This window comes from Mauremys reevesii, linkage group 2 (assembly GCF_016161935.1).
Source record: "Mauremys reevesii isolate NIE-2019 linkage group 2, ASM1616193v1, whole genome shotgun sequence".
Lineage (NCBI taxonomy): Eukaryota > Metazoa > Chordata > Testudines > Geoemydidae > Mauremys > Mauremys reevesii.
In genome coordinates this window covers 35967449-35993674 of record NC_052624.1, presented here as the reverse complement: position 1 = coordinate 35993674, position 26226 = coordinate 35967449, and the positions used below count along the sequence as shown (strand labels likewise).

Genomic DNA, 26226 nt, shown 5'->3' with positions numbered 1-26226 from the left:
TAATTCTTTGTGTCTTTTGGGGACTAACAATCTACATTCTAGAATTAGAATTCTATATTCTAGTGATAATAATAACAAAGTAATACATTGATAATATAGAAGGTCCAGATAACTTGCATCCATGAGTTTTAAAAGAGCTTGCTGAACCATTAATGTTGCTTTTCAATGTCTTGGAACACTGGGGAAGTTTCAGGAGATGACAGGTAATGTGCCAATATTTAAAAAGGGTAAATGGGATGACCTGAGTAATTATGGGCCTGTTAGTCTTACATCAATCCTGGGCAAGTTAGTGGAGCAGCTGATAAGATTAATAAAGAAGTAAATGAGGATTATGTAATAAATACCAGTTGATATGGGTTTATGAAAAATAGATCATGTAGTAGTGTTGATGTAATATAGTTATATTTCTGTAAGGCATTTGTCTTTGTACCACATGATATTTTGATTAAAAAACTAGAACAATATGGCATATATTAAATTGATTGAAATCTGGATATCTGATAGGTTTCCAAATGTAACCGTAAAAAGGGAATAATCATCAAATGGATGTATTTCTAGTGGGGATGCACGGGGATAGGTTCTTGGCCCTACACTATTTAACATTTTTATCAGTGACCTGGAAGAGAACATAAAATCATCACTGATAAAGTTTGCAGATGACACAAAGATTGGGGAAGTGATAAATAATGAAGAGGACAAGTCACTGATACAGAATGATCTGGCTTGCTTAGTAAGCTGGGTGTAAGTAAACAGTATGCATTTGAATATATTCTTCTTATCGAATGTGGAGCTTGCCAAGCCAATTTGCAGCAGCCTCAGCGTAGTGCAGGGCCCTCAGACCCACCATCAAATGTGATAAAAGGGCAATCGTCATTGATGAAAGACATTGTCTGTTTTTGGCCACCGCTGCATGTGGGATCCTTGTACTGGCCCCAGGTGTACAGGCCTGCCCATTGACCTTTGCCCACTGGAAATTGGTTCAGAAGGGCTCATGAGTGACATGGCAAATCAAAGCTGGGCACACAAATGGTCGGGTCATTTATAAGAGACTGGTTTTTTATGTCAGCTGAAGACCATTCTTTGTGTCATATTGACATCACAGAGAAATCAGGGTAGGACAAGTTGGCTCACAAAGGGTGCCTTGATGACAGGCACGCTCATGGATGGTCAAAGAGGTCTGTGTATATTGGTAGGCCTTGGTTTGCCCTGATCTTCTCAACCATTTTGGCTGTAGCATCCTCACAACGTATGTGTGGAGGAGTGACGTTGCTTAACACAGGGAGTCACAATACTGGTGTGGGTCAAATTGTCCCAGTAGCAATGTGCATGGTTGAGTGTAAGTGTGTGTCAACCAACTTGACTAAATGTAAATGTTATACATCTAGGAAATATCAGGGAAGTTGCTGGCCTGCTCCCTGACTAACTTTGCTGCTAGGCAACCAATGAGCCCTGCTACACAGCCTTGGAAATGACAGAGTGGCCAAACCCTTGGTTGCCTGCTGGTTTAACAGTCCTGTTTATAAGCCTGGCCTCACAGCAGATCAGTGGCTGCTCAACACATACCCAGGGCCGGCTCTACCATCGTTGCCGCCCCAAGCAAAAAAAAAAAAAAAAAAAGCCGCTCAGACTGCTGCCCCGAGAATGGACGGAATACTGTTCCTTAGCATGTGCCGCCCCAGGCACGTGCTTCCTCCGCTGGTCCCTGGAGCTGGCCAGGCACATACCATCTGTGGAGCTGAACTTGCCCTTGTTCCAGTTTCTGCTCCATCCCCTGCTCCCCTCCAGCTTCCAACTTCCACCTTCGATTTCTGGCTTATGACTTTGGTTTACCCTCCAGTTCTGGCATTTTGCTTCTGTCCCTCCAGTACAGACTCTCATTTCATTTCCTGGACTCTGCCCACTCTGTACCCAGCTCAAACCAGTAGGTCGAACTCTTGCTTCCACCACTAGGGCCTTACCGCCCATGGCTCAGTCGGCTACAGTTTGAGTAGACCAATACAAAGGCTAGGGACCCACCTCACTGGCATGGACCCTACTCAGGCCAGTTTTTCTCTGGCAGAGTTGGTGGGGGTCATACAGAATTTGCAGCACAGGTGTCCATCTGCAGGCACAAATGCTGCCCTACAAGCCCAGGTGGCTTCGCCAGCAACCCTGATTCCTCCCTCAGGGAGGCAAAAGTTCCACTCCCATAGAAGTTTAGTGGTGATCGTGGTCAGATCTCAGGTTTCCTAAAACAGTGCTGGCTTCTCTTCTTGCTACAGCCCCAGTCTTTCCTCACAGACCAGGCCTGAGTGGGGCTCATCATTAGTCTGCTCACTAGGGAGGCTTAGGCCTGGGCCTCCCCACTCTTGGAACAGTCTAGCCCTCTTCTGGGCCAGTTGCAGCAGTTCATTAAGGTTATGTCACTTATCTTTGGTGACCCCCCCCTCTCCCTGCACCCAAACTGCTGAAGCAGCGCTTCATATGCATCAGCAAGGGGTATCAGTGAGCTCCCCAATACACTACTGAATTCTGTTGCCTCTCTGCAGATGCTGAATGGATGCATGCATCCGACGAAGTGGGTATTCACCCACAAAACCTCATTCTCCAATACATCTGTTAGGTGCCACAGGATTCTTTGTTGCTTTTACAGATCCAGACTAACACAGCTATCCCTCTGATACTTGAATGGAATTAGGCTGCACAGCGTCATCAGTTTCATATTAGCTTGAACAATGATATAAACAACGAACTGGTGCAGGTCGAGCCGCCGTCCCGTCTTGATGATCTGATCAACCTATGTATCAGAATTGACATCCGCGTTACTGACCAGTGTCATGAACATAGCCCTGCCTCTCGAGCCCTGACAATGTTCCAGCCGTCCACTTCTCAGCCACCTACCCTACGCTGGGAACTGGAACCCCTGCAGATAGACCAGACTTGGCCGCACCACTCTGAGGCTGAGAATTGAATCAACACCGATCTTTGGGCCTCTGTCTATATTGTGGGGTGTCATGTTTTGCCTTGTCTTTCTAGATGAAAATCCTTTGCCTAAACAGGTTTCTTACTTATATATCATTTCCAGAGACTTCAACCTCCCATGATTGAAGAATCCATCTTTCTCAGTTTGCAAGAATTCTGTTCCCTTATGTCTGTCTAGTCATGGATGCTAAAGATGGCTTTTGGCTTTGCTTGTATCTTCCAAAGTTCAATGACCATGTTTCAAGAGGCAGGATGATGTCCTGCTTAGTATAGATGTGACATTCCCTTTTCTCTGGAAGAGACCTGTTTTTCCCTGTGTTTGTAAAGCCTGATGTCAAAGAGTATCCATAATTTCGTATATAGTGTTAATACGTATATTTTACAATGATATTAATCACCAATTTGTCATAGGCTTTCACAAAACACTTCTCTCAATAAACATTTGTAATGCAGTAATATTGTATGCAATCAGTTGATTCAATTGCTTATCACTTGAGGTTCAGACGCCCTGTTTTTATAGCCCAAATAAAATTTCTCTTGCCTACTGGAAGCTGTCTCCTTCCCCTCTTGATAGCTTTGTTTTACCTAATATGTGAATGGACCTTTATTGTCTCTGCATGACGACTGGCCTGGTCAGAGAAGCAAATACACCTTCCTTTGTCTAGAGCGGACCTGTTTACCAACTCCCCCGACATGCCTGGTTTAAGTACATTTTAATCACCATTCCAGCATATATCCATAATTTTAAATCTATACTATGTACATACATCACACAAGAATATTAATGATCAATGAGTTAGTTTTCCAATGACATATTACATGACCGCGATTAGATGCAGATTGTGACATATGTGAATTGGGATACACTGAACCAGTCAGTCCAGATGAAACTCATTACCTGATACCAGTGAACCCCTTGCCCTCTGATATTGGGATGCTCTTAGGGTCACATGGGTGCAGCAGACACTTTGCCCTGAGATGCCCTGCTAAGGTCAGACCAGCTTCAAGGTCAGGAAACACCAACCCCGATAAGGGGGTCTGGGCTGGGCCAATCGCTTCCTCGTGCCCCTGTTGGATTGGCAGCAGTCTCGAATCCACCCTTGATGTATCTCTGACTGCCATTATAGCTGCTACTCCCAATGAGCCCCGTGGTCTATCGGGAGACTCTGGTCAACAGTAGAGTTTCTCAGCTACATCATCTCCCCTGAAGGGTTGGCCAGGGACCCACACAAAGTGACAGTCACCATCAACTGGATGTTACCCAGGAACTGCAATCATTTTGTGTTTCACCAGTTTCTATATGTGGTTCATCAAGGGTTTCTCAGGGATGGTGGTCCCAATCACAGCCCCCTTTATAAGGGAGTGTGTTTTTCTTGCACCCATAGGTGTAAGCAGAAATTCATCACTGCCCCCATTTTGGTTCACCCCAAACTGGGCTGGCCATTTCCAATAGAAACGGGTGCCTTGAACTTTGGGCTGGGAGCAGACCTCTCCCAAATGTCGGCCTCAAATAGTCAGCTTCACTCTTGTGCTTTTTACTCATACAAGCCCATCCCAGCAGAGAAAAAATGATGACATCCTCGATAAAGAGCTATTGGGCATCAAAATAGCCTTTGAGGAATGGTGGCATCTTATGGAGGGTACCAGGTTCCCAATCTAAGTCCTCACCAAGCACAAAAATCTGGAATTCCTGAAGATGGCTCAGCACCTAAAACAACAGGCCCACTGGAGCCTCGTCTTCACATGATTCGACTTTGTGGTGACCTACCAACCCGGGACCAGGAATGGGAAGGCAAATGCATTATCCTGAAAAGGGGGAGTGTTGTGAACCAGACCCAGAGACTCTATCCACAATTCTCAAACTGTCAAATTTCATCTCAGGTACCATGACCTGCTCTTCTCTGTACATTCCCTGGTGCACAACAGTCCCCTTGCAGTTCAGTTCTACTAAGCCCTAGACAGTGCCAATGCCCAGACTGCCTTGACATTCACTCTCCGTGATGGAATTCTGTATTCTGCATCTATGTACCTGACAGGTGACCAAGACTGCAAGTCCGATGAATCTGACATGATGCTTGTCTGGCAGGTCACTTCAGGCTATTCAAGACCCAGGCCCTGGTGTCAAGAAGTTTCTGGTGGCTGGCCCTATGCGCTTTGGTTGAAACCTACGTCAGGTCCTATGCCCAGACCAATTCCCCCCATGCAAAACAGTTCAGTCTCTTTCATTCAAGATTCATCCAAAATTCAAGAAAAATATTGATAAGTTGGAGAGGGTTTCAAGAAGAACCATGAGAATGGTTAAAGGATTAGAAAACATAGTGATAGATTCAAGGAGCTGAGTTTATTTAGCATAACAAAGAGAAGGTTATGGGGTGACTTGATTACAGATTGTAAGAACCTAAATGGGAAACAAATATTTAATAATGGTTTTTTCAGGCTAGCAGACAAAGGTATAACATGATCCATGGCTGGAAGTTCAAGCTAGATAAATTCAGACTGGAAATAAAGTGTACATTTTTGAAATAGTGAGAGTAATTAACCATTGGAACAATTTACCAAGGGTTGTGGTAGATTCTCCATCACTAGCCATTTTTAAATCAGGACTGAATTTTTTGAAATAAATATTTATTTATGGGTCAGACTCGATGAGCACAATTCTCCCTTCTGGCCTCAGAATCTAGAATTCTATATCTACCACTTCATCACTATAGCTAAATATTTGGGCCAAATTCATCCCTTTTATAGGCAGGCACAACTCTGGAAGTCAGTGGAGTTTCTCCAGCTTTCACCAGGGCTGAAAGTGGCCCTCCCTCTTCACTAGGTGGCTCATTAGAATGTTAACTATAAACCACCCTTCCATTCAAAGCCTAATGCCATTGCAGGGTCTGCAACTGCCTATGACAATTTCAAGAAGCCATTCTGAAGTTTCAGGAAAAAGTGAGGTTATGGTTTATTCCAGTATTGTTTATATCTTTACCTTCTAGCCTAACCAAATGTTTATAGACACACACAACCTAAAGCTATAGAGAAATCACTCAAGGCTATGTCTAATGCAGCTGTACAGGGGTGTGGGAAGGGAGTAAGAATTCCCCCCTTATGTAGCCTGCATCAGGGAAGCCCAAATCACAGCCACAGCTCCTGAGGGAGTGCAGAGGCTGTGGCACAGATGCATCCTCCAGGCACATCTGGGTAGAAAGGGACAAAGAGTATTGTTTTAGGTTTTTGTTAATTTCCTTTCAAGTTAAAATAAAAAGTGCTCAGACAAACTTTTAGCACCTGCCCAATTATTTAAAATTACAAAACCAAAATTCAAGAAAAGTCAAGATTGGATGTTTTCCTAAAAGATATGCTGTAGGAATTAGTTTGAGGTAGTTCTATGGCCTGTGTTATACAGGAGATCAGACTAGATAATCACAATGGTCCCTTTTGGTCTTAGACTCGATCAGTAGTTTACATTTACAGTATATAGAACCCTTCACCCTAAAGGGTCCCAAACCTTTACAAGCTGAAATATAAATGTAGATGTTAGGGTGACCAGATGTCCTGATTTTATAGGGACAGTCCCAATATTTAGGTCTTTTTCTTATATAGGCTCCTATTACAACCTTCCCCCCCACTCCCTGCCCCGATTTTTCACGTGGTATCTAGTCACCTTAGTAGCAGTAGAAATGAGTGATATGACATTAATCTGTTAAATCTCCACTGCATCAAAGGGACCTGATCCAGCGGTTGGAAAGGGGTGGGGTGGGACAGGATTGTCTGACTCTCAGAATGGTTATATCCTGTGTTTACCATATAGCTCTTCTCTATAGGGGTTTCCTATGTCCCAGCACACAGAGATTTTTTTGGCTGGGACGGGGAAGAGTGAAGGTGTGGCAAGAGATCCTCAACTGTCCAGTGGCCATTTGTCAGGCAGGTAGGGTGAACCAACTGCATGGGCTGTTGCAGCTGTGAGGCTGTGGTAGAGGCCATGGAGTGGCTGTATTGCTGCTCCACAGCCTAGGGAAAAGATTCCTATATAGATCCCCAGCACACTGACCTGCCATTTGGGCTGCACACTGGGGTCAGAATTTGGCTCACTATGCTCATACCTCCTAGAGCTGTTGTGAAGATTAATTAATTGCACTACTTCCCATGCCTGCTGTTGATCACAGCATGAACTATATGGGGGTTGCTGGGCCATTTTGTCAAGCCAGCTGACCACACTGCTTGATGGTCATGAGCACAGATAGGTGCCTTTGCCAAGCAATCCCCTCATAGCATTCAAAGGAGTTCTAGGGAGCCAGTCCTGCAAACTCTTACTCATGTGAGTTGCCCCATTGAAGCCAATGGAATTAATGACATGGTAAGGACTAGTTCTTTGAGGAGGAGTTTGCAGGATTGGGTCCTAGGAGCATATTTTGCCTTACTTCTGCACATGTACACTGAGGAGAGGGGACAAAAAGCTTCCTGTGCCCTCATCTGCCCTCTTTTAGCACATCCTGCAGTTCAGGGCAAGATCTGAGTGATCTACCTGGTCCTAAGTGATATCCTTGGCTGATGAGCTATGTATATACATTTCAGTGACCTCAGTATTCAGGATTATTTAGCAACATGGACCTTTGATGTATTAGTAGTATAAAAAGACATGAAAGACTAGTATAGCAACACAAATAGTAAATGGTTTAAGGTGCGTAATTATATGGTATAAATATTATGACGGAATGGATCACAGAAACCCCCTTGGGGCTGCCAACTGATGTGCCAAGACTACTTCTGCACCTGCTTTCCCTGCTAGCTTGGGACTCCAGCACCCTGTCTTGTTGAGACAGACATGCCAGACTGCTCCAACACAAACCCAGGGTCTGAACCACGTGCCCCAAAGCTCCAGACTTAATTGAAAGCAACTTAAGAAGTGTTCCTGTCTTTAACACTCAGATACCCAACTCCCAATGGGGTCCAAACCCCAAATAAATCCATTTTTACCCTGTATAAAGCTTATACAGGGTAAAATCATAAACTGTTCACCCTCTAACAACACTAATAGAGAGAGATGCACAGCTGTTTGCCCCCCCCCAGGTATTAATACATACTCTGTGTTAATTAATAAGTAAAAAGTGATTTTATTAAATACAGAAAGTAGGATTTAAGTGGTTTCAAGTAGTAACAGACAGAATAAAGTGAATTACCAAGCAAAATAAAATAGAACACACAACTCTATGTTTAATTCAGTAAGCAAACTGAATATAGATAAAACCTCACCCTCAGAGATGTTCCAGTAGGCGTCCTTTTACAGACTAGCCTCCTTCTAGTCTGGGTCCAGCAATCACTCACACCCCTGGTAGTTACTGTCCTTTGTTCCAGTTTCTCTGAGGTATCCTGGGGGATGGAGCTAGCTGAAGACAAAATGGAGGGGTCTTCCAGGGGTTTAAATGGACTTTCTCTTGTGGGAGGAGACCCCCTCCTCTCTCCTATGCAAAGTCCAGCTCAAAGATGGAGTTTTGGAGTCACATGGGCAAGTCACATGTCCATGCATGACTCAGTTTTTACAGGCGGCAGCCATTGTTTACATGCTACCTTGAACGTCAGGTAGACTTCTTATGTGGATTGGAGCCTTCCAAGATTCATTGTCCTTTAAGTGTTTCTTGATTGGGCACTTAATTTGCACATTCCTTTCTCAAGAAGCTGACCAAATGCTTTACTAAGGCTACTTAGAAATCAAGTAAGTACACAGCCAATATTCATAACTTCAAATACAACAATGACACATGCATACAAATAGGATGAATATATTCAGTAGATCATAACCTTTATATAGATATGTTACATGGCATATGTAGCATAAAACATATTCCAGTTATATCATATATACATTCATAAGCATATTTCCGTGAAGCCTTATGGTGTGCAACGTCACACACAACGTCACAAATATATTTTATAGTAGACTAATACTAACACAGTATATAACATGTATATTAGATATGCAATTATTTGTGTTTTAAATGCTTTCATTTACTAAATTTTAAATAAAAATACATTTGAGGATTAGAAAATCTTCCTGACTTTAGCAGTCTGCCATATATTAATCCCTTTAACACAGATGCTCTGGCACAGTCATTGAATGTGATATGACTGGGACAGAAGACTGTTTTCCCAAAGTCACAAAAATTGTATTTTAAAGCCAAAAAAAGCTTATTTTTTGTTCGTGGTTGAATTTTAAAGTCTTCAGAAATGCTTCAGTCTAAATACAGAACAAAAGGCCTTTTAAGAAATTGCCCTTTCTCAAGCTATGTCAGTTTCAAAGAGTCTATTAAGAGGGTCAGAGCAGCTGGATTTGATGGAAGGTTTCTTTCTGTATGAGAGAGGTCAGAAATGGAAATGAACACTTGTACCACTTCCAGCTGTCTGAATAGAGATCGTGTCAGGGTAATGCTCCAACTAGCATAAGATCATGGAGAGCAGGTGTTTAACAAGGGATCTGGGGAGAAGATAGAATGATCCTTTCTGTGCTATTTTTAAAAAACTACCGCAATGTAGCAGTGTAGCAGAATGTGCACCAGGGCAAAATCCTATTCCCCATGCACCATGTGAGTACATGGGCTCCTTACAAGGGTGTGCTCTTCAGAGAATTCTCCCCGCATGCTGCTCAGTGGCTGCTATTGCAGCATCAGAGTTACAGAAACCTCTCAGAAAATTTTCACCTCTTCTGCATGACTTCAGGACTTTCTGGATATACAAGGAAGTGTGAAGATTTTCCCAGAGTTATCACATATGATGTAGTCCTGGTCTCATTTAAGTCAATGACTTCAGTGGCGTGTCAGTTGACTTCAGTAGAGCCAGGATTTCACCCATTTTATCAGATGGGTATTTGCAAAACACACTGACTGTTATTGCAACCGCATGTAATATCTTTGGGGATCACATTGTACTAAGGTTATGTATCATTGTGGGCCAGGGATTGTATACAATTCCAGAGGGGAGAGTTATCACAGCTCTTGTAGGAGTCAAAAACAGTGGGGAGTGATTAAGGTGAATCACTCAGGTTGTAAACATCTCCAGGGAGGTACCCCTCCCCCCCCAAAGAGGCTTGCATGGTCTAGTTCAAACATGGCTTTTCAGAGACCAACAGAAAAAGGGCTTTTGATATAAAAAGGCTGGGTTTGAACTTACTCAGGACCTTCTTTCTTATCCAGCAAATGGATAGAACCCTTTGTCCAATGGGGGCCCCAGTCCTTAGGGGAGGGTTGGAAAGACTGTGGCCTAGTAGAGCCCAATAAATCTGATGGGTGACTCCTAGTATGTTTAGTGGGTTTAAATCTGATTATTGTTTTTATTATGTTTTCGATGTAATCCTTTTACGTTAAGAATAAGTGTGCTTGCTTAGAAAGAGCTTTGTGGAAACTTGTAACTGCTGGCGATATGCTGTTCATAGTCCTTGGAGAGAAAGCAAAGCACAGGCGCTGCTGGCCTTTAGGCAGAATGGCTTGCTGCTCAGAGATCTGAGACCTGGCTTGCTGCTCAGAGGGGGCAAGAGGGGGGGCCCCAGGCCCCCCGTCAGCAGGGAGCCCCCCCCCACGTTTTTCCCCCCCTGGTTTCCCGTCTTCCTCGCCGGCTCTGCTCCGCTGCGAGCGCAAGTGCGGCGAGGTCACGGCAGGTGGGGCTGTGAACCTGCCCAGCCGCAGCAGGCATGCGGAGGCGGGGGGCGGGGCGCTGGCCCCGACCTCCGCGGGGGCAGCACCGCAGGCGGGCAGGACCCGCCAGGTCGCCCACCCGCGCGCACGCACGGCACACGCCGCCGTCACTGCGCTGACCTGCCGCAGGCTGCAGCCAGCTGGATGCCGCCGCAACCCTGCCCCCCCCGCCGCTCTCAGGGCGCCTGCTTGGCGCTGAGCAGGCCCGCCCCCCTGAGGGGGGCCCCCCCCCTGGGGCCCCCCCGTTCTCTGAGACCTGGCTGGGTAGGATATAGGTGCAGGAGGTGTGGGGATATAGGTGCAGCTACACTGAAACTGTGATACTCACTCATTCTGCTCAGCTCTGAAGGAGGTTAGTGGTTTTTGATTTGACAATAATCTAGGATCTCTGCTTTTGAAACTATTGCTGGTAAGTACTTTAATAAAACTTTGCATGTGTCATCTGTATAAGTTTCACCGAATTTATAATTTTGTGTTAAGTCAGCAATTTTAAAGGTGAGTTTTGCCCTCTTATCTTTCAGCAGAAACTCAAGCTGTTATTAGGAAAGATGAAAAAATAATGTCCTTGAATCCCTATTGAAAACCCATTTTAACATATCTAACTGGCCTATAAATCTCAGATTGAATTAAGTCTGATTTTAAAATTATATATATATATATAGTGGGCTGCTGCATTGAACAATAAGGCTTAGTACAATTCAGAAAATTCTCTTCTCTTTTGTGTTTGTAGTTTGATCCTTTATCGATTGAAAGCAAAAAAGCAGCAACAGTAGTGCTAATGCTTAATTCTCCAGAAGAGGAAGTTTTGGCTAAAGCATGTGATGCTATATATAAATTTGCATCAAAAGGTTTGTCTTTTCGTAATCAGTCTCTCTCCACATTTCCTAAGTTTCCTAGACTAGTTGTCTGGCATTTTTATAGTTTCCATACTCTAACTATCCTGCTTGACAGTAAATGTTCCTCTTGGAATTTTGTAAAATATTTATCATGTATTATTTACAGTTATAAGGAAGTCCTGTGTTCTGCATGAAGCTAATTTTTTGCATCTTTTAATAATAAAACTTACCTTGAATGTAGGATAGTCTAAATCTGTTTTATCTTGAGAATGAGATTGTGGCATGTTGCATATTACAATTTGCTATGCGGTACATAATTTAAATTGGAGAAATAGTTATTTTAAGCTTTTTGCATCTCTGGGGATTTGTTTGTTTCCTTCTTTTTGTATTTTGCATTTAATCCTTCTTTTCTTTTCTTTTCTTTTCTTTTTCAAGAACAGTACTTCCATAGTAGAAGCCATGTTTTTGTTCTGGGTTTTTACAGAACCTAAAAATGGCCTAACAAAATGAGGTCCTGGTTTTTGACTGAGGCTCCTAGGTCTTATGTTAACAATAATAATAATAATTAATAAAGGAACCCACAGTTATGTGGCCCTGCCTTTCCCAAATTCTCTCCCACTCCCTCCACTCCACCCAGTCTAGTCTAATTAGTGTACTGTAGTGGCATCTTTGGCTTAATTTATTTTTATATGATATTCCATCTATTTTATATTGCCCTAAATTGTAAGGTTTCTGTGTGCTGCAGATTTTTGTATTGACAGAAATTGATGACATTGTTAAAGTTGGTAGAGAAAACCTGAAGCTTTTGACTGCTGGCTAGGGAGCATTTGGGGTTTCTGGAATCCTGGAAGGTATACGGTCTGGGCTTGGTAAACAATATGCAGTTGAGGCTTTAGGTTCTGAGGAGGAGATGCAGCAATATTTTGGGCAGGGTAGAGATTACTGTAAATTTGAGGAGAGAGGGTTGAATTCCTTGTTTCCCACCTCAACAGCCCTTGACAGCTATCCCTTTGCTCACCGCAACAATACTGTATCTGCCATCATGTCCAAAAATGACAAACATATTAGTTTGTTGTTTCTGCTAAATTAATAACCCATTAAATAGATAATGTGAATATTCTGCTGATGCCACAGCAGATTAGAGTGTACTTTTGCAGTCAGCCCTGAATAGGGGTGTGTCTACATTGCAGTTGGAGATGTCATTACGGTTCAGGTAGGCATATTTGTGTGAGCTTTAATCTAGCCAGCACAGCTAAAAATAGCAGTGAAGATGCAGCATAGGCTGTACAAGCCCACCTAGAAACCTAGGTACATGCTCACTTTTCTAGCCCACATCATGGTCCATGCCATTGCATGTGCACTGTTTTTAGCCGCACTAGCTAGATTAAAGCTAGTGCACGTATGCTTACCGGAGCTGCAGTCAGACCCCCGATTGCAGTGGAGACATATTCTAGGTAGTGGGACTTGTCTTCACTGCAAAGTTAACTCAGGTAATAACTTCAGTCCAATCCACGCACAAAAAATGGTTCTCTGGTGCCGTTAATTTGAGTTGGCTAGAGGGAGTATAGGCTAAAACCTGAGTAAGCGCAGTTCATCAGCTGCTAACATGACAACTCTGCAGTGTAGACACAGGCTAGCTCCACAAGTGCTGCTAGTCCTCCAGTGCCATCCCATAGTCCTGTCCCCCTGGCCCATGTGCCCTGAAGGGACAGACAGGTTCTTCCACAATTCACTGGGAAATAATTGATGGAGCAACTCAGCTTACTGCAGTGCTCAGAACCACAGGCTGTGCTCCCAGTAGTCTTAGCACCACACATGAGTGAGTACAGCAGCAGTGCAGACACAGCAGCTTGAGTGTTACTTCACAGTGTGGCTGTTCTCACTTGAACTAGGCTAACTTGAGATGAGTAACTTGAGTGCTGATAACAGGAGTTACTCCTTGAGTGAAGACATACCCCTGGTGTGTAGTGGGGCTGCCCCAAGAACAATTCCTTCTCTGCTCCCACTTGCTTGCAGTAGAGTAAGTTATTTCATGCCTTTCAATGGAGCAGCTGTCTCCTCCTTGTGTGCCTGGTCAGCTACTCTGGCCAGCACATAGTAGGGACAGAGCACTCTCCCCTCCCTCCCTGCCCATCTCCTCTAAGTGGGGATGGTTAGATAAGCAGTCCCTACACTGTCCCCTGTGGCCAGAGGCATAATATAAGCAAGGCTACGGAGAGGAGAAAGGGCGGGCTTTACTCCCCTCCTCTTCTGTGCAGCCAACTAAGGGCTGTGACAGTCTACCTCAGAGCTATTGTTTTAGTCTGTCTGCAGACACAGGCAAATGCCAATACATCTGTTTCCATTTGATTCACATTTGACAACCATTTTTAAATGAAGGTTTGAATTCTCAGTTTCAATTATGAAGCAATTAATGTGGTTATTTATTTGTATTATACCAGGGGCCTGCATATTGTACAAGAATTTGACTCCCCAGGTTACTTTTGCCTTCTCTGCAGCTAACATTCCCAGGGCCATGTTCCCTGATGGTGCCCACTCCCATCTCAGACGCTTTGATACTTTTATTCTGCCATGCAAAACTACCCAATGGCTCATTCCGTTTGTGGCTTTTCCAGAAATGGATTTGTTAAGCTTGCCCAACGCTTCCCATTATAAGACTTGGTTTTCAGTTTTTATAACTTTGCCAGACTTTAACCACTTGGGCTGAAATTTTCCATGCTAGATGTCTGTCTCATGCTGAATCTTATTTTTGCTGGAACTTTCCAAAAGGCATTTCCAAGAGCTATATTAAGAGAAAATATATTGTTTTGACTAATTAACAAACTGGTTGTACAGTTTTTTGGCGAAGTTGTAGCACCTCCCTGCTTTGGAACAAGGACTTGAAATTTGATTGAGGGAAGTGAGGTTGCCCTAATGTCAGGAATGTGACTTTGCTATTTCTGTGAAAAATCACCCAAATTGGACAAGATATGAATGAGCTTTGAAAAACCTCAGTTTGCACATGCTCAGTTGAGATATTATACAACTTGTCTGCTGAATTGTAAAATGATTCTTTGTATTGAGCAAGCCCATCCGTGCATGGCTCTTCTGTGTGATTGGACTGTGCATGTTCCATCCCCCCAGAGTGACTGAGTATATTGCCTCTGGAGGCTGCAGGGACTGAACAGTACTCTCCATACAAATTGCTATCAGCAGATGGGGTCACGGCAATCACTGCTGTGCAGAGGACGTCATTTTGCTCCACATAGTATGACCTTGCACGTACGGTGCGTGCAAGGTCATGATGCATGGAGGACACCATTTTGCTCTACAAAATGTTGTCCTCTGCACAGTGTGAGTTCGTATGTATGGAGTGTGTGTGGTCATACTGTGCAGAGAACGTCAGTTTGCTCTTCAAAATGGTGTCCTCCATTCTGTCTGGGGTTCCAGCAGGAAAAACTTCATTAAAATGGGGTCATGCCAGCAAAACTTTGGGAGCCCCTGGGTTAGTGACATGGATCTTGCTTGTTCCTTGCTCTTTTGTTAGGTTGGTGTTGGTGGTATCCCTCCAGCCTAGTGCGCCTTGGATCGACACCCCATTGAGATGCATAGGGCAATGCACAACTTTTAGAGCTGTTGTTTCAGGCTCTCTGAAGACAAGCAGTTACACTTGGTTCATGTTTTCAAACTTTTCTTCACAATCATATGGGCTAGAAACTTACTTTATATTTTCATGAGGAGTCTGGGGTGATCATATGACTCCAAGAGCTGAGGTCTTAGACCTGGGCCTTTAGTGCCTATCCTTTAATCCAGACCTGGATGTGACATCACATCTATGTGAACCACACATTTTTTTATTTACATGTGGTGTATTATGTTTAATACTGCAGTGTTTAGGGCTATAATTCCATCAAAGAATTTTAATGACAGTGTTATGTTAGATTGCTTTATTTTAGATCATTTTGGTACTATTTGAAATATATTCTGTAATCCGATAAAGAGATTGATATCAATAATACCTTATATTTATATGTATGTATATTGCATTAGTATTAATTGCTTTTTGTTGCATTCTGGTCTAAGGTATTTTCAATAATTCATATAGGAATTTAAACCTAATTACTGTTTAGGTGATGAAAACAAAGTGACACTCCTTAGTCTTGGAGCTGTGGAGCCTTTATTTAAACTAGTCTCACATGAAGACCCACTTGTGCGCAGAAATGCCATCATGGTATTTGGGATCATGGCTTCTAATAGTAAGTGTCTTCAGTTTTTAATTTTTGTCATTAAATTGCATTTTGTAGAAATACAGTTGATGCAGATATAGGTGGCGTGAAAGGAAACTGGGATACAAATTAAAACATCCTACTAACATTTGTTTCTTTGCTAATATGAAAAATACCTACACTAAAAAAAAAAAAAGCCACAAAGGACCAAATTTATCTCTGGTGTAACTCAATTGTCTGTGATATAGTTAGACCAGAAATGCATTTCACCCCAAATAACTTAATATTGATGTGATAATTAGGTCTAAATTCCAATGGCTAGCTACTGGAATTCTAGCATGTCTAGAAAGGCTTGATAACGTCCCTTTTATAGAAAGTAGAGGAAAAAGAATTAGCTACTGTTTACCATCCCCAGCAAAAGCTATGGTTAAATAAGTTATCTAAGAAAATGAAGAAGATATAAGTAAATAGTATTTTTACAGTCCCTTATAAGTTTCCACCCTGCTAGTATCACAGACGATGTCACTTTTTTGTAAGTAGGGTGACCAGACAGCAAATGTGAAAAATCGGGATGGGGGTGGGGGGTAATAGGAGCCTGTTTAAAAAAAAAAGATCCCACAATCGGGCACTGTCCCTATAAAATCGGGACATCTGGTCACCCTATTTGTAAGTAACCTGACCAGCTTTGTTTCCTGTCATGCCCTATTTAAATCTTTTCACTGTCTGCCCTCTGCCTTCCATACCAAGTTTTAGCTTCTGGTTCTGACATTAAAGGCACTGCACAGCTCCCCACCTGCTTACATTTCTGCTCTGGTTTCTTCCTACTCTTCCTCTTGGCTCTTTTGCTCTGTAGCAAGCTTCTTTCTCACTGACTCCCATTGTAAGCTTTTCCCCTTTTCAGCATCGTGCCTTCTTCCATACTGCCCCTTATTTTTGGAACACATTCCCATTTCTGGTGCACCAACAATTGCCTCAAGGCCGGGTCTGAAGAATCTGCCCCTGTAAACATCTAGGTCCTTTACCCTTTATGGAGGTTCACCTCTAGCTGTTTCTCCTCCAGTACAAACATGAACACTGTGACATGCTGATAGGCTGCAACACAGCATCATAATATTATGGTATCGACTGTCTCAAAGAGTAAGTGTCTCAAGTCAGCTCCTGAATCTGTGTCTCCTGTTGGCTGTGTTTATGCTAAGCAAATGGTCAACAATATTGTCTTTTAAAAGTCTCTCTCAAAATGTCTTTGTCATAGTTTTTACAGAACCCATAAAAATTACATTTTTTGAGAATCAGATATGGAATTTGCTTTGTGTGCTCTGTCACCTGGAAATTAGAAAATGATTATTTTGAAAAACAAATTCTTCAAAGATTATTTTAGGGCAATAAAAAAAATCCTTAATCCTTGCCAAACAACAAATTGTTGTTTATTCCAAAGGTTAGGTTTGGGCATCTGCTGCCTAAATCTTTGCAATAACTAGTAAGTTGAATAACTTGTCAGAAGCAAGTATTCTTTGATCAGTGTGCCTGTGGATGCTCCACATTAAGTATGCATGTACCCCTGCACCTTTGATTGGAGATTTTTGATAGCAGTGCCTGATTGGCCCGCTCATGCATCCTACACATCCTCTTGCCCTGTATTGAGGCTGTATAGTACTCCTGAGGGAATTCTGCACAAAAAAAAAATTCTGCACACCATATTTTAAAATTCTGCATATTTTATTTGTCACTAATAAATGTGCAGGCTCCAGCATGGCAGTGGGGAACACAGGCCACTGGCTGCATGGAGGTGGGAGATCACAATGCAGCCCTCCTCAAAATATGGAATAGGCAGTGAGGCTGCACCCAATCCTGACACAGCGCAAGGGCCAGGCCTGCCCCAGAAACACCCCAGTGTCCTGCCCCTCCACACCAGGTGCACCAAGATAGCAAGTGAGAGGGACAGAATCTTGCATGCACACCCAGCTCTGGCCCCTGATCCAGGTGTGGGGCAAGCAGGCTCAGCTCAGCAGGATTCAAGTGTGGAGGGGCTTAGTGTGGGGGATCCAGGTGTGGGGTGAGAGGATTCTGTATGGGACACTTTGGGTGCAGACAGCCAGTGGGGGGGCAGTTCTTGTTGAATGGGGGAGGGGCTCAGAGGGGGCTGGATGCAAGGGGGTGGGGCTTGGCAGGGTGGGGATTAGGGGTGTGGAGGGGTGAGGCTCAGCACTGGGGCTTAGGTATGGCAGGTCCGGGTGCATGGGGGTTGGGTGGACAGAAGAGCAGCTCCTCGTACAGTTACCCTGCCCGTGGTGGCTGAGGAGCGATGGGGGCAGTAAGCAGGGGGGTATGCAGAGCTTCCTGCAGCTGGAGGAGGTTTCTGGAGGTAGGTCTGACCTAGTCCTGGACATTTCTTGTAGGGGAAGAGGAGCTGAGCCTGGCGCAGGGTAGGAGCCAGTGGCTGGAGCATCTCCAGGCCCACTTCCCTCCCCTCTCACCCTCTGCAGTGATTTATCTCTCCACTGGCTACTCTGGGGGCCCAAAATGACATGCCCACACTGCTGGGGAGGAGTGTGTGACCGCTGTTGCGGCTTCCTTTTGCTTCCCCATCAGAAAGTCATTTTTTGCAGGGAAGCAAGGACGCCTGCAGGCGACATGAATTCTGCGTGTGAGCGTAGTATAGGGATTCATGGATTAACTGCCCTCAGTTCTTCTCCACTACCTTCAGCCAGAGATAGAGTCTAGCATGTGTCAATTTATTGTGCACTCTTCCATCCTGTATTAGTGTTTTAGCTTCTACAATTAGTCCTTGTAGTAGCAAGTTTAGTAGCTTACAGTTGTAGGTACATTTGATCTCCCTTGTTCTTTTCTTCAAAAAATTTATTTTTTTCTTTTTCCCCTATGGAGAGGCTTGAACAAATTTTCTCCTTTCAGGGATATCAGGCTCCCCAGACTTTTGAAAGGTGCCTTTCTTGTCAAGAAGCAATTCCTTTTGGTGACAGGCACTCCCAATGCATTCGTTGTTTGGAAGACTCTCACGTTCCCAGCAAGTGTAAGATCTGCTCTTCTTTTAATGGAAGATCCCAGAAGAACAGGGAAATAAAGTATAGGCTGTTAATGATGGAGCAAGCCTGGAGACCAGCTGCTGAACAAGGGGCAGAGAACCCCCCAGTACAGGGATCCTCCACTTCTGTCAGTTCCCGTCATCAAGATCATGGTCACCAAGAGCTTCCAAGGGTAAGAAGGCATCAAACCTGCAGTCTCCAACACTCTTTATGAGAGAGGTGCCTATAACTGTGACACTGAGAGCTTCCAACTCAAAGTATAAGGAAGGGAGAAGAGGAGCAGAACAGAGTTCCCCATCAAAGAAGATCCGGTCACTGGAAACCTCAGATGAGTGCTAGTGAGGCTCTGAGTACTTCAGGTACCATGAAGGATTCTAAGAATTCAACTAAGTTCCATTCCTCAGGAGTAAAGGGCTCAGTACCGAAGATTGTTACTACCAAGATACTGGCTTCAATGGAATCCTCAACCCCCTTGGTACAGATGTCAGTGCCTCGCACAACAGCTTCTGCAACATCATTGGGGTTGGTATTGAGTTCTGTTGTGCTGCCAGTACTGCAGGAATTCCAGTACCTGAAAAACCTTTTGGTACTGAATGAACTCAAATCTCCACTCCTTGCAACCTCTGGACATCTCTTGGTAGCAAGGTTGACTGGGTCATGGCCTGCTCATGTTTCCATGAGATCTACCTCTTCTTCATCTTCCACTACCCATGAGGAGAGGATGTCACCACAGATACAATATATAGAGGAGCATTCTGGCTCAGATTCTGAACTTTCTGTTCAAGGCTCTCCGATTTATTCCGGGAGATGTTATTCTCTGTTACAGATGTAACAAAGGCAGGACACCAGACCCTGCCTTCCAACATTTGAGATGACCAGTGTTGGATACCTCCCCCCATGCCTTATGGTCTTCCTTATTTGCCTTACTGGGATCCCCTTGCAATTTTGAGGGACCTAAACTCAGTTTCACAGGGAACACAGAAGACTTTTTCCCTGGTACCATCCATCCCTGATGGTGGGAGGGATAGCTCAGTGGTTTGAGCATTGGCCTGCTAAACCCAGAGTTGTGAGTTCAATCCTTGAGGGGGCCACTTAGGGATCTGGGGCAAAAATTGGTCCTGCTAGTGAAGGCAGGGGGCTGGACTCAATGACCTTTCAAGGTCCCTTCCAGTTCTAGGAGATTGGTATATCTCCAATTATTACCTTTATCCCTCCTCCCCACTCTGAGCCCGGGAATACCTTTGAGGAGCAAGAGGCAAGGGCAGACAAGGAGGTTACTCCCTATCATCACCAAATGTGGCAGTAATGCCACCACCACCATCATTAGCTGATGAAACAATCCCAGGACCTGATGAAGTGGGTTACTGACACTCTGCAAATTCCCCTGGAAGAAGTCCTGGATTCTCATCACAAGCTTCTGAACATATCACACACCTCTATCTCAGCATGGGTGGTATGCCAATTAATGAAGCACTCCTTGAGCCAGCCAGGTTCATCTGGCAAATTACAGCAATGCCTCCCTCCCTATGCAAGAGGGCTGATTAAAAAAAAAGTCTCGGCCAAAGATTCTGAGTTTTTATTTTCTTATCCAGCACCAAATTATTTAGTCATGAATCCAGTCAATGAAAGGGGAAGGCAACATACCCAAAAACCTACCCCTTATGATAATGCTTCTATTGACCATTTACCACAGGAACATCAAGAACAGTTCAGAGTCATAATAACGGAGGGTCAGCTTAGCAAAAACTTCACTGAAGTCTTCACTCAATGTGGCGGATACTGCAGCCAGGTCTATTTCCACCTCCATAGCAATGGTGTGAGCTTCCTGGCTTCAGTTGTCTGAGTTTCCACAGGAGGGTCAATCGACCATGGAAGATTTATCTTTCGATGGCCACAAGCTTTTTGCGGACTTCACGAATGACTCGCTTCATATCCTAAAGGATTCTAGAGCAGCTTGCAAATGAGAGGACATTTAGCAGGTCTCAGTTAGCACAAATATCTTGCCCTGCTCAATTTTTCGCCTTCTGTAGGCCACCAGTATCACTGGTAAGAGGTTGAGGTTTTCAAAGAAAAAGCCTAGAACTATCTTTATTGCTTCATGCCAACCTTCAACATTGTCCAAACACCAGTTTAGATGGTTTGGCTGAGAGTCCAAACCACCCAATGACCAGGTTTTTTTCAGCTGCATGACACAACCCCCTTCCTCAATTCGGACACCTCCTCTGTCTTTTTCAGGAAGCATGAGGGACTATAACGTCAGACAAATGGGTATTGGAGGCCATTACTTTGGTTTATACTATCCAAATTATCTCCATCCTGCCCTTCCAACCCCCGTCCCTCTTCAGGGACCCCTCTCACTATCAGTTGCTGAGACAGAAGATCTCATTGCTTCTAGGAGCCATAGAACCAGTCCCACCTCAATACAGAGGAAAAGGATTCTATTCAAGATATTTTCTGATACCCAAGAATAATGGGGGTTGGAGGCCGTTATTAGATATCAGACAATTGAACAAGCATGTTGACATCTTAAATTCAGGATGGCGTCCCTAACAGCTATAATTCCCTCCCTGGAATTAGGGAACTGGTTTGCGATCCTTGATCTCAAAGATGCCTATTTTCAAATAGGGTTTCACTCCTCTCACAAAAGATTTCTTCATTTCACATTCAATCACAGTCATTACCAGTACAATGTCCTACCCTTCGGCTTGTCATCTGCCCCAGGAGCTTTCTTAAAAATCATGGTAGTCATACCATGTTGTTTAGGAATAACTGTTTTTCCCTACCTCGACAACTGGCTCCTCAAGGGTCAATCATATCAGGAGGTTTGGTCAGCAGCTCAAACAACAACTTCACTATTCCAAAGTCTAGGTCTGCATATAAATCTTGAGAAATCAATATTGGCACCCTACACAACAATTGTTTTTGGAATGTTTCCAGATTCAGTAACAGGCAGAGCTTATCTCCCTCTTGACAGGTTCTTTGCTTTGAAGGACCTTATTCCAAAAGTGCAGCTCAGCCCGCAAGTTCCAGGAAGGACATGTCTGCAACTACTGGGACGCATGGAAACTTGAGTTTTTGTGACCCAAAACACCAGGTTGCATCTTTCATGTCTCCAGGGGTGGCTCAGGATAGTTTATGTACCCAACAAACACAGCTTGAACAAGAAGGTGTCTGTATCCAGCCAGGTCCTACAGTCATTCACTGGGTGGATGAATCCTTCCAAGGTTTGTGCAGGAATCCTGTTAAACTAGAATTCCCCAACAGTCATAATAACATTGGACACTTCCCTCTTGGAATGGGGAACACATCTGGGTCTTCACACAGACCAAGGCAAATGATCAGAACAGGAACAGTGCTTGCACATCAATCTGTTGAAGTTAAGAGTGATCAGAAATGCTTGCCTCCACTTTCTTCCCCTATTAAAAAACAAGTCCATCAAGATCATGACAGACAACATAGCATGCATGTATTATATAAATCACCAGGACAGAGTGCGTTTCCCCTTCACTCTGCACCAAAGCAGTAAAACTTTGGAACTGGTGCACAGCCAATCAGATAGTCATCTCGGCTTCTTACTTACCAGGTATACAAAACAACATGGTGGACAACCTCAGCAGACATTTCTCCTTAAATTACAAATGGGAGTTGGAATTTCAAGTCCTCAACAAAATATTCCTAGCTTGGGGATTTCCAGAAGTCAATCATTTTGCCATAGTAGCCAAAACAAAGTGCAGGAAATTCTGTTCCAATGGGGTACCAGTCTCTAGGAGATGCTTTCCTCATTACATGGACAAAACATCTTTTTATGCATATCCTCCAACTCCATTGCTCTTAAAGGTCCTTATTAAGATCAGGCAGGACCAAGCCAAAGTCATTTTGATTGCACTAACTTGGCCAAGATAAGTTTGGTTTCTTTACCTCATCAAACTCACCACTTGCTTTCTGTGACAGCTCCCAATCAAACTGCAACTGTTGTCTCAAGATGTGGGTCAGATGCTTCACCCCAGTCTGAATGTTCTGAAACCGCAAGATTGGTTCCTCAGTGGTTCTTGGGACTAGAAGCCACCTGTTCATCAAAGGACAAAATGTACTTTTAAATAGCAGAAAGGAATCTACAAGACATCATACAAGAAATGGAGAAGATATAATCTTTGTGTAACCAGCACCATCTTTCTCCTGTCCAGTCGTCTCTTTCCTGAGTCTTGGATTACCTGTTGGAATTGAAAAATTCAAGCCATTCTGTGAGTTCTATCAAGGTTTAGCGGTGACAGCAGCTTTCCATGTGCCAGTAGAAGGTTTCCTAAAAGGATTTATCAATCTTTTTCCACAGATTAGAGTCCCTACACCACTTTGGAATCGAAACCTGGTTCTTAATCGTCTCACGAAACAGTCCTTTGAGCCACTAGCTACATGCTAACTGATACATCTGCCTATGAAGATGGCCTTTTTCATGACTGTTACTTCTGCTCAAAGGATTGGGATGATGAGAGGCTCTAATGGCAGATCCTACTTACACGTTATTCTCTAAGAAGAAGGTATCTTTATGATCCCAGCTACAGTTTTTACCTTAAGTGTCTTCAGAATTTCATATCAACCAAACTATTCACCTTTCAGGGTTTTTTTCTAAGCCTCATCAGTCTGCACATTAGTCTGCCTTTCATATATTAGATGTTAAGAGGGCATTAGCCTTTTACTTGGACAGAACTATGCCATTCAGCAAGCCCCCTAAACTGTGTTTCTATTGCAGATAGGTGCTCCCTAACACCTACCACTCAGAGGCTTTCTAAATGGACCTATGGATGCATTATTGCCTGTTTTGGTTTCGCTGAGATTACACCTCCCCTAAGAGTGACTGCTGATTCTACTAGATCAGTCTACATCTCTAGCCCTACTCAAAGATGTTCTGGTTGCTGAAATCTGCAGATCTGCAACATGGTCCTCGGTTCACATGTTTTCTGATGACTATGCTTGAGTTCACGCTGCAAGATCATATGCAGTAGGTAACGGTTCTTTCTTCGGACTCTGTTCCGAAACGCCTACCTTCTTAAAGGGTTACTGATAATGAGTCACCTAAAGCAGAACACCCACAGGGACACAGATCTTGAAGAACTTGAGTTACTGCACAAGGTGAGTAACCTCTCCTTTTCCTGCATCTTTTGATGGAATATTTCATGAATTTTGGGGATGTGTCTGTAAATCAAAACAACAAAGAATGTTGTCTTCTTTAAAAATGGTATGCATTTTGATACTTGCAAGGCTCCATCTGTCATATGTTCACTCTGCCCATTACTATCTCACTAGGATCCAAGTTATATATCTCTCCTAGCTATAGCGATATTTATACTACAGTCGCTACAGTGGCACCGCTATGACACTGAACCTGTGCTGCTGTAGCACCATAGTGTAGATGCTTCCCACATCGAATAAGGGTTTTTTCAGTGATGTAGTTAATCCACCTCTCTAAGAGACGGTAGCTAAGTTGGCAGAAGAAGTCTTCTGTTGACTTAGTTCCATCTATACCAGGGGTTAGCATGACCTGACTATGGTGCTCAGGGCACAAAATTTTTCACAGTCCTGAGCAACATAGCTAGGTCAATCTAATTTTTAAGTGTAGAGAAGGCATAAGTCAGTTTATCAGGATCAGGGAGTAGCATTAAGCAACCTCATTGAGTTTTCACCTTGCTTTTCATTCTGTGCATCAGCTGTATTTCTACATTATTTCCATATAACCACACAAAAATCTTCATATTTATTTTTCTGTCATTGTAGATGACGTCAGAAAATTATTAAGAGAGCTAGATGTCACAAATTCAGTCATAGCTCGGCTGGCGCCAGAAGGTAACCTGCAGTGCTCCTTTGTGAAAAAATACTGTCAAAAGTAATTTACTTTCACTGTCTGATCAGGCAATTTAATAAAAAGCTTTCTTGTAAGTTATGATTTGTCATAACACATTAGATAAGTGATTGACCTAATGCTTTTATAGCCACAATTCAGTAATTTACTGAGTATTAAGATATGTTATGTAGATTGAACAGCATATTTATAGCAATGTAAGGTAAGGTTAACAGCTAATGTTTATTGACTTTCAAATAATATTTTAACCCAATGGATGAATGAGCTTATATTCTATTGAACAAAACCTAATTTTATTTTCACCCTGTAGAAGATATAGTTGTCCATGAGTTTGCCAGTCTTTGCCTAGCACATATGGCAGTTGAATATACCAGTAAAGTGCAAATATTTGAGCAAGGTGGACTAGAACCACTTATCAGATTGCTAAGTAGCCCTGATCCTGACGTTAAGAAGAACTCTGTTGAATGCATCTATCACCTCGTACAGGTAATTACAGAGACAGATAAGCATTGTATTTTTTATTTCTTTTTTAGAGATTAATCACTTTAAAATATCTGGTTCTACTCCTGTAATATCTAGAATTTATCAATTTATTAAAGAATCACTTAATTTCAAAAGGCCTGACTCTCATCTCAGTTTCAGCTATACTTTTACTTTACTATAGCTCTTTTGACTTCCGCTCAGTTACTCTTGATTTACACCAGTGTGAGCAAGATCAGAATCAGACCCAAAAACGTTTGTTGAAATAAAAATCTTGCTTTTTCATTTGGCAAGTCTTTATCCCCATACTAAGGGTTACAGAAGTGTCTGTCTATCTAAAACTGCACAAATAGGGTGATTAAAATAGCATCTTGCCTTATTCTTACAAACAAGTCCACAGCAATGATTTTGAACTTATTCCTAAATATAGATGAAAACTGTTGTCAGTTTTTTTTCCATATGGGAGGAAGGTATTGTAATTGACTACTTCCACAATCAGCACTAATGTCACCCATATGTTGCTTAGCAAAAGAATGGTACAGTTGTATAGTAGTTCTTTTCAGAGGCTAGGCAAATCATTTCAGTAATGAATTAAATTCATGGCTCTCTTTTTTGGGGCATCAGAACAAGTCTTTATTCTGAATCATGTTTTGCTGTTTCTCCTCTCTTGCTATCTTCCTGACTTTGTTGCAGGGTGTATCTGGATAATTGCACCAGGTGCTTGCTTATATTGATAAGAAAAACTACACACTGCACAGGTGCAATATGCTATTATAAACAAATTGTAACTACTTTATTCCTGTACCATTTTAATATGGTATAGTATACGTTCTTCATTGAGCAATATAGATTAGATATATATGCAAAGGTTGAAATATTAAACAAAACCAGTTTTTTAGTTATTGAAGCCTAAGAGAGGAAACCAGACAAGTGCCTCAAAGTGTGAAAAAGTCTCTTTTTTGTCACTATGATAACTTGAAATGATCAAACTAAATTTCACCAAATTTTTCCAAAAAATCCATATATGGACTGAGATAAGCATCAATATTTTCAGCCTCCTCAACCATAACTACACATTATAATTAATACTTTAGTAATGCAAAATTCTTTTGACTGTTTTGAATATTGTTTTGTGGAATACTTATTTCAATTTCCATTTTTAGACCAAATGGAAAG

The 26226-nt window shown here is 42.9% G+C and overlaps 1 protein-coding gene across 5 annotated transcripts in view; it reads left to right on the top strand.

Annotated features, from left to right (window-relative positions):
* The window catches only part of ARMC3 (armadillo repeat containing 3), an 89549-nt gene that overhangs the window by 13866 nt on the left and 49457 nt on the right, over nucleotides 1–26226 (top strand). For all 5 annotated transcript variants that reach the window (XM_039525849.1, XM_039525850.1, XM_039525846.1 and 2 more), the window contains 4 exons: nucleotides 11365–11482; nucleotides 15580–15705; nucleotides 24486–24554; nucleotides 24881–25056. In XM_039525849.1, the coding sequence (XP_039381783.1) occupies nucleotides 11365–11482; nucleotides 15580–15705; nucleotides 24486–24554; nucleotides 24881–25056 (489 nt within the window). The remainder of the gene's footprint in view (nucleotides 1–11364; nucleotides 11483–15579; nucleotides 15706–24485; nucleotides 24555–24880; nucleotides 25057–26226) is intronic.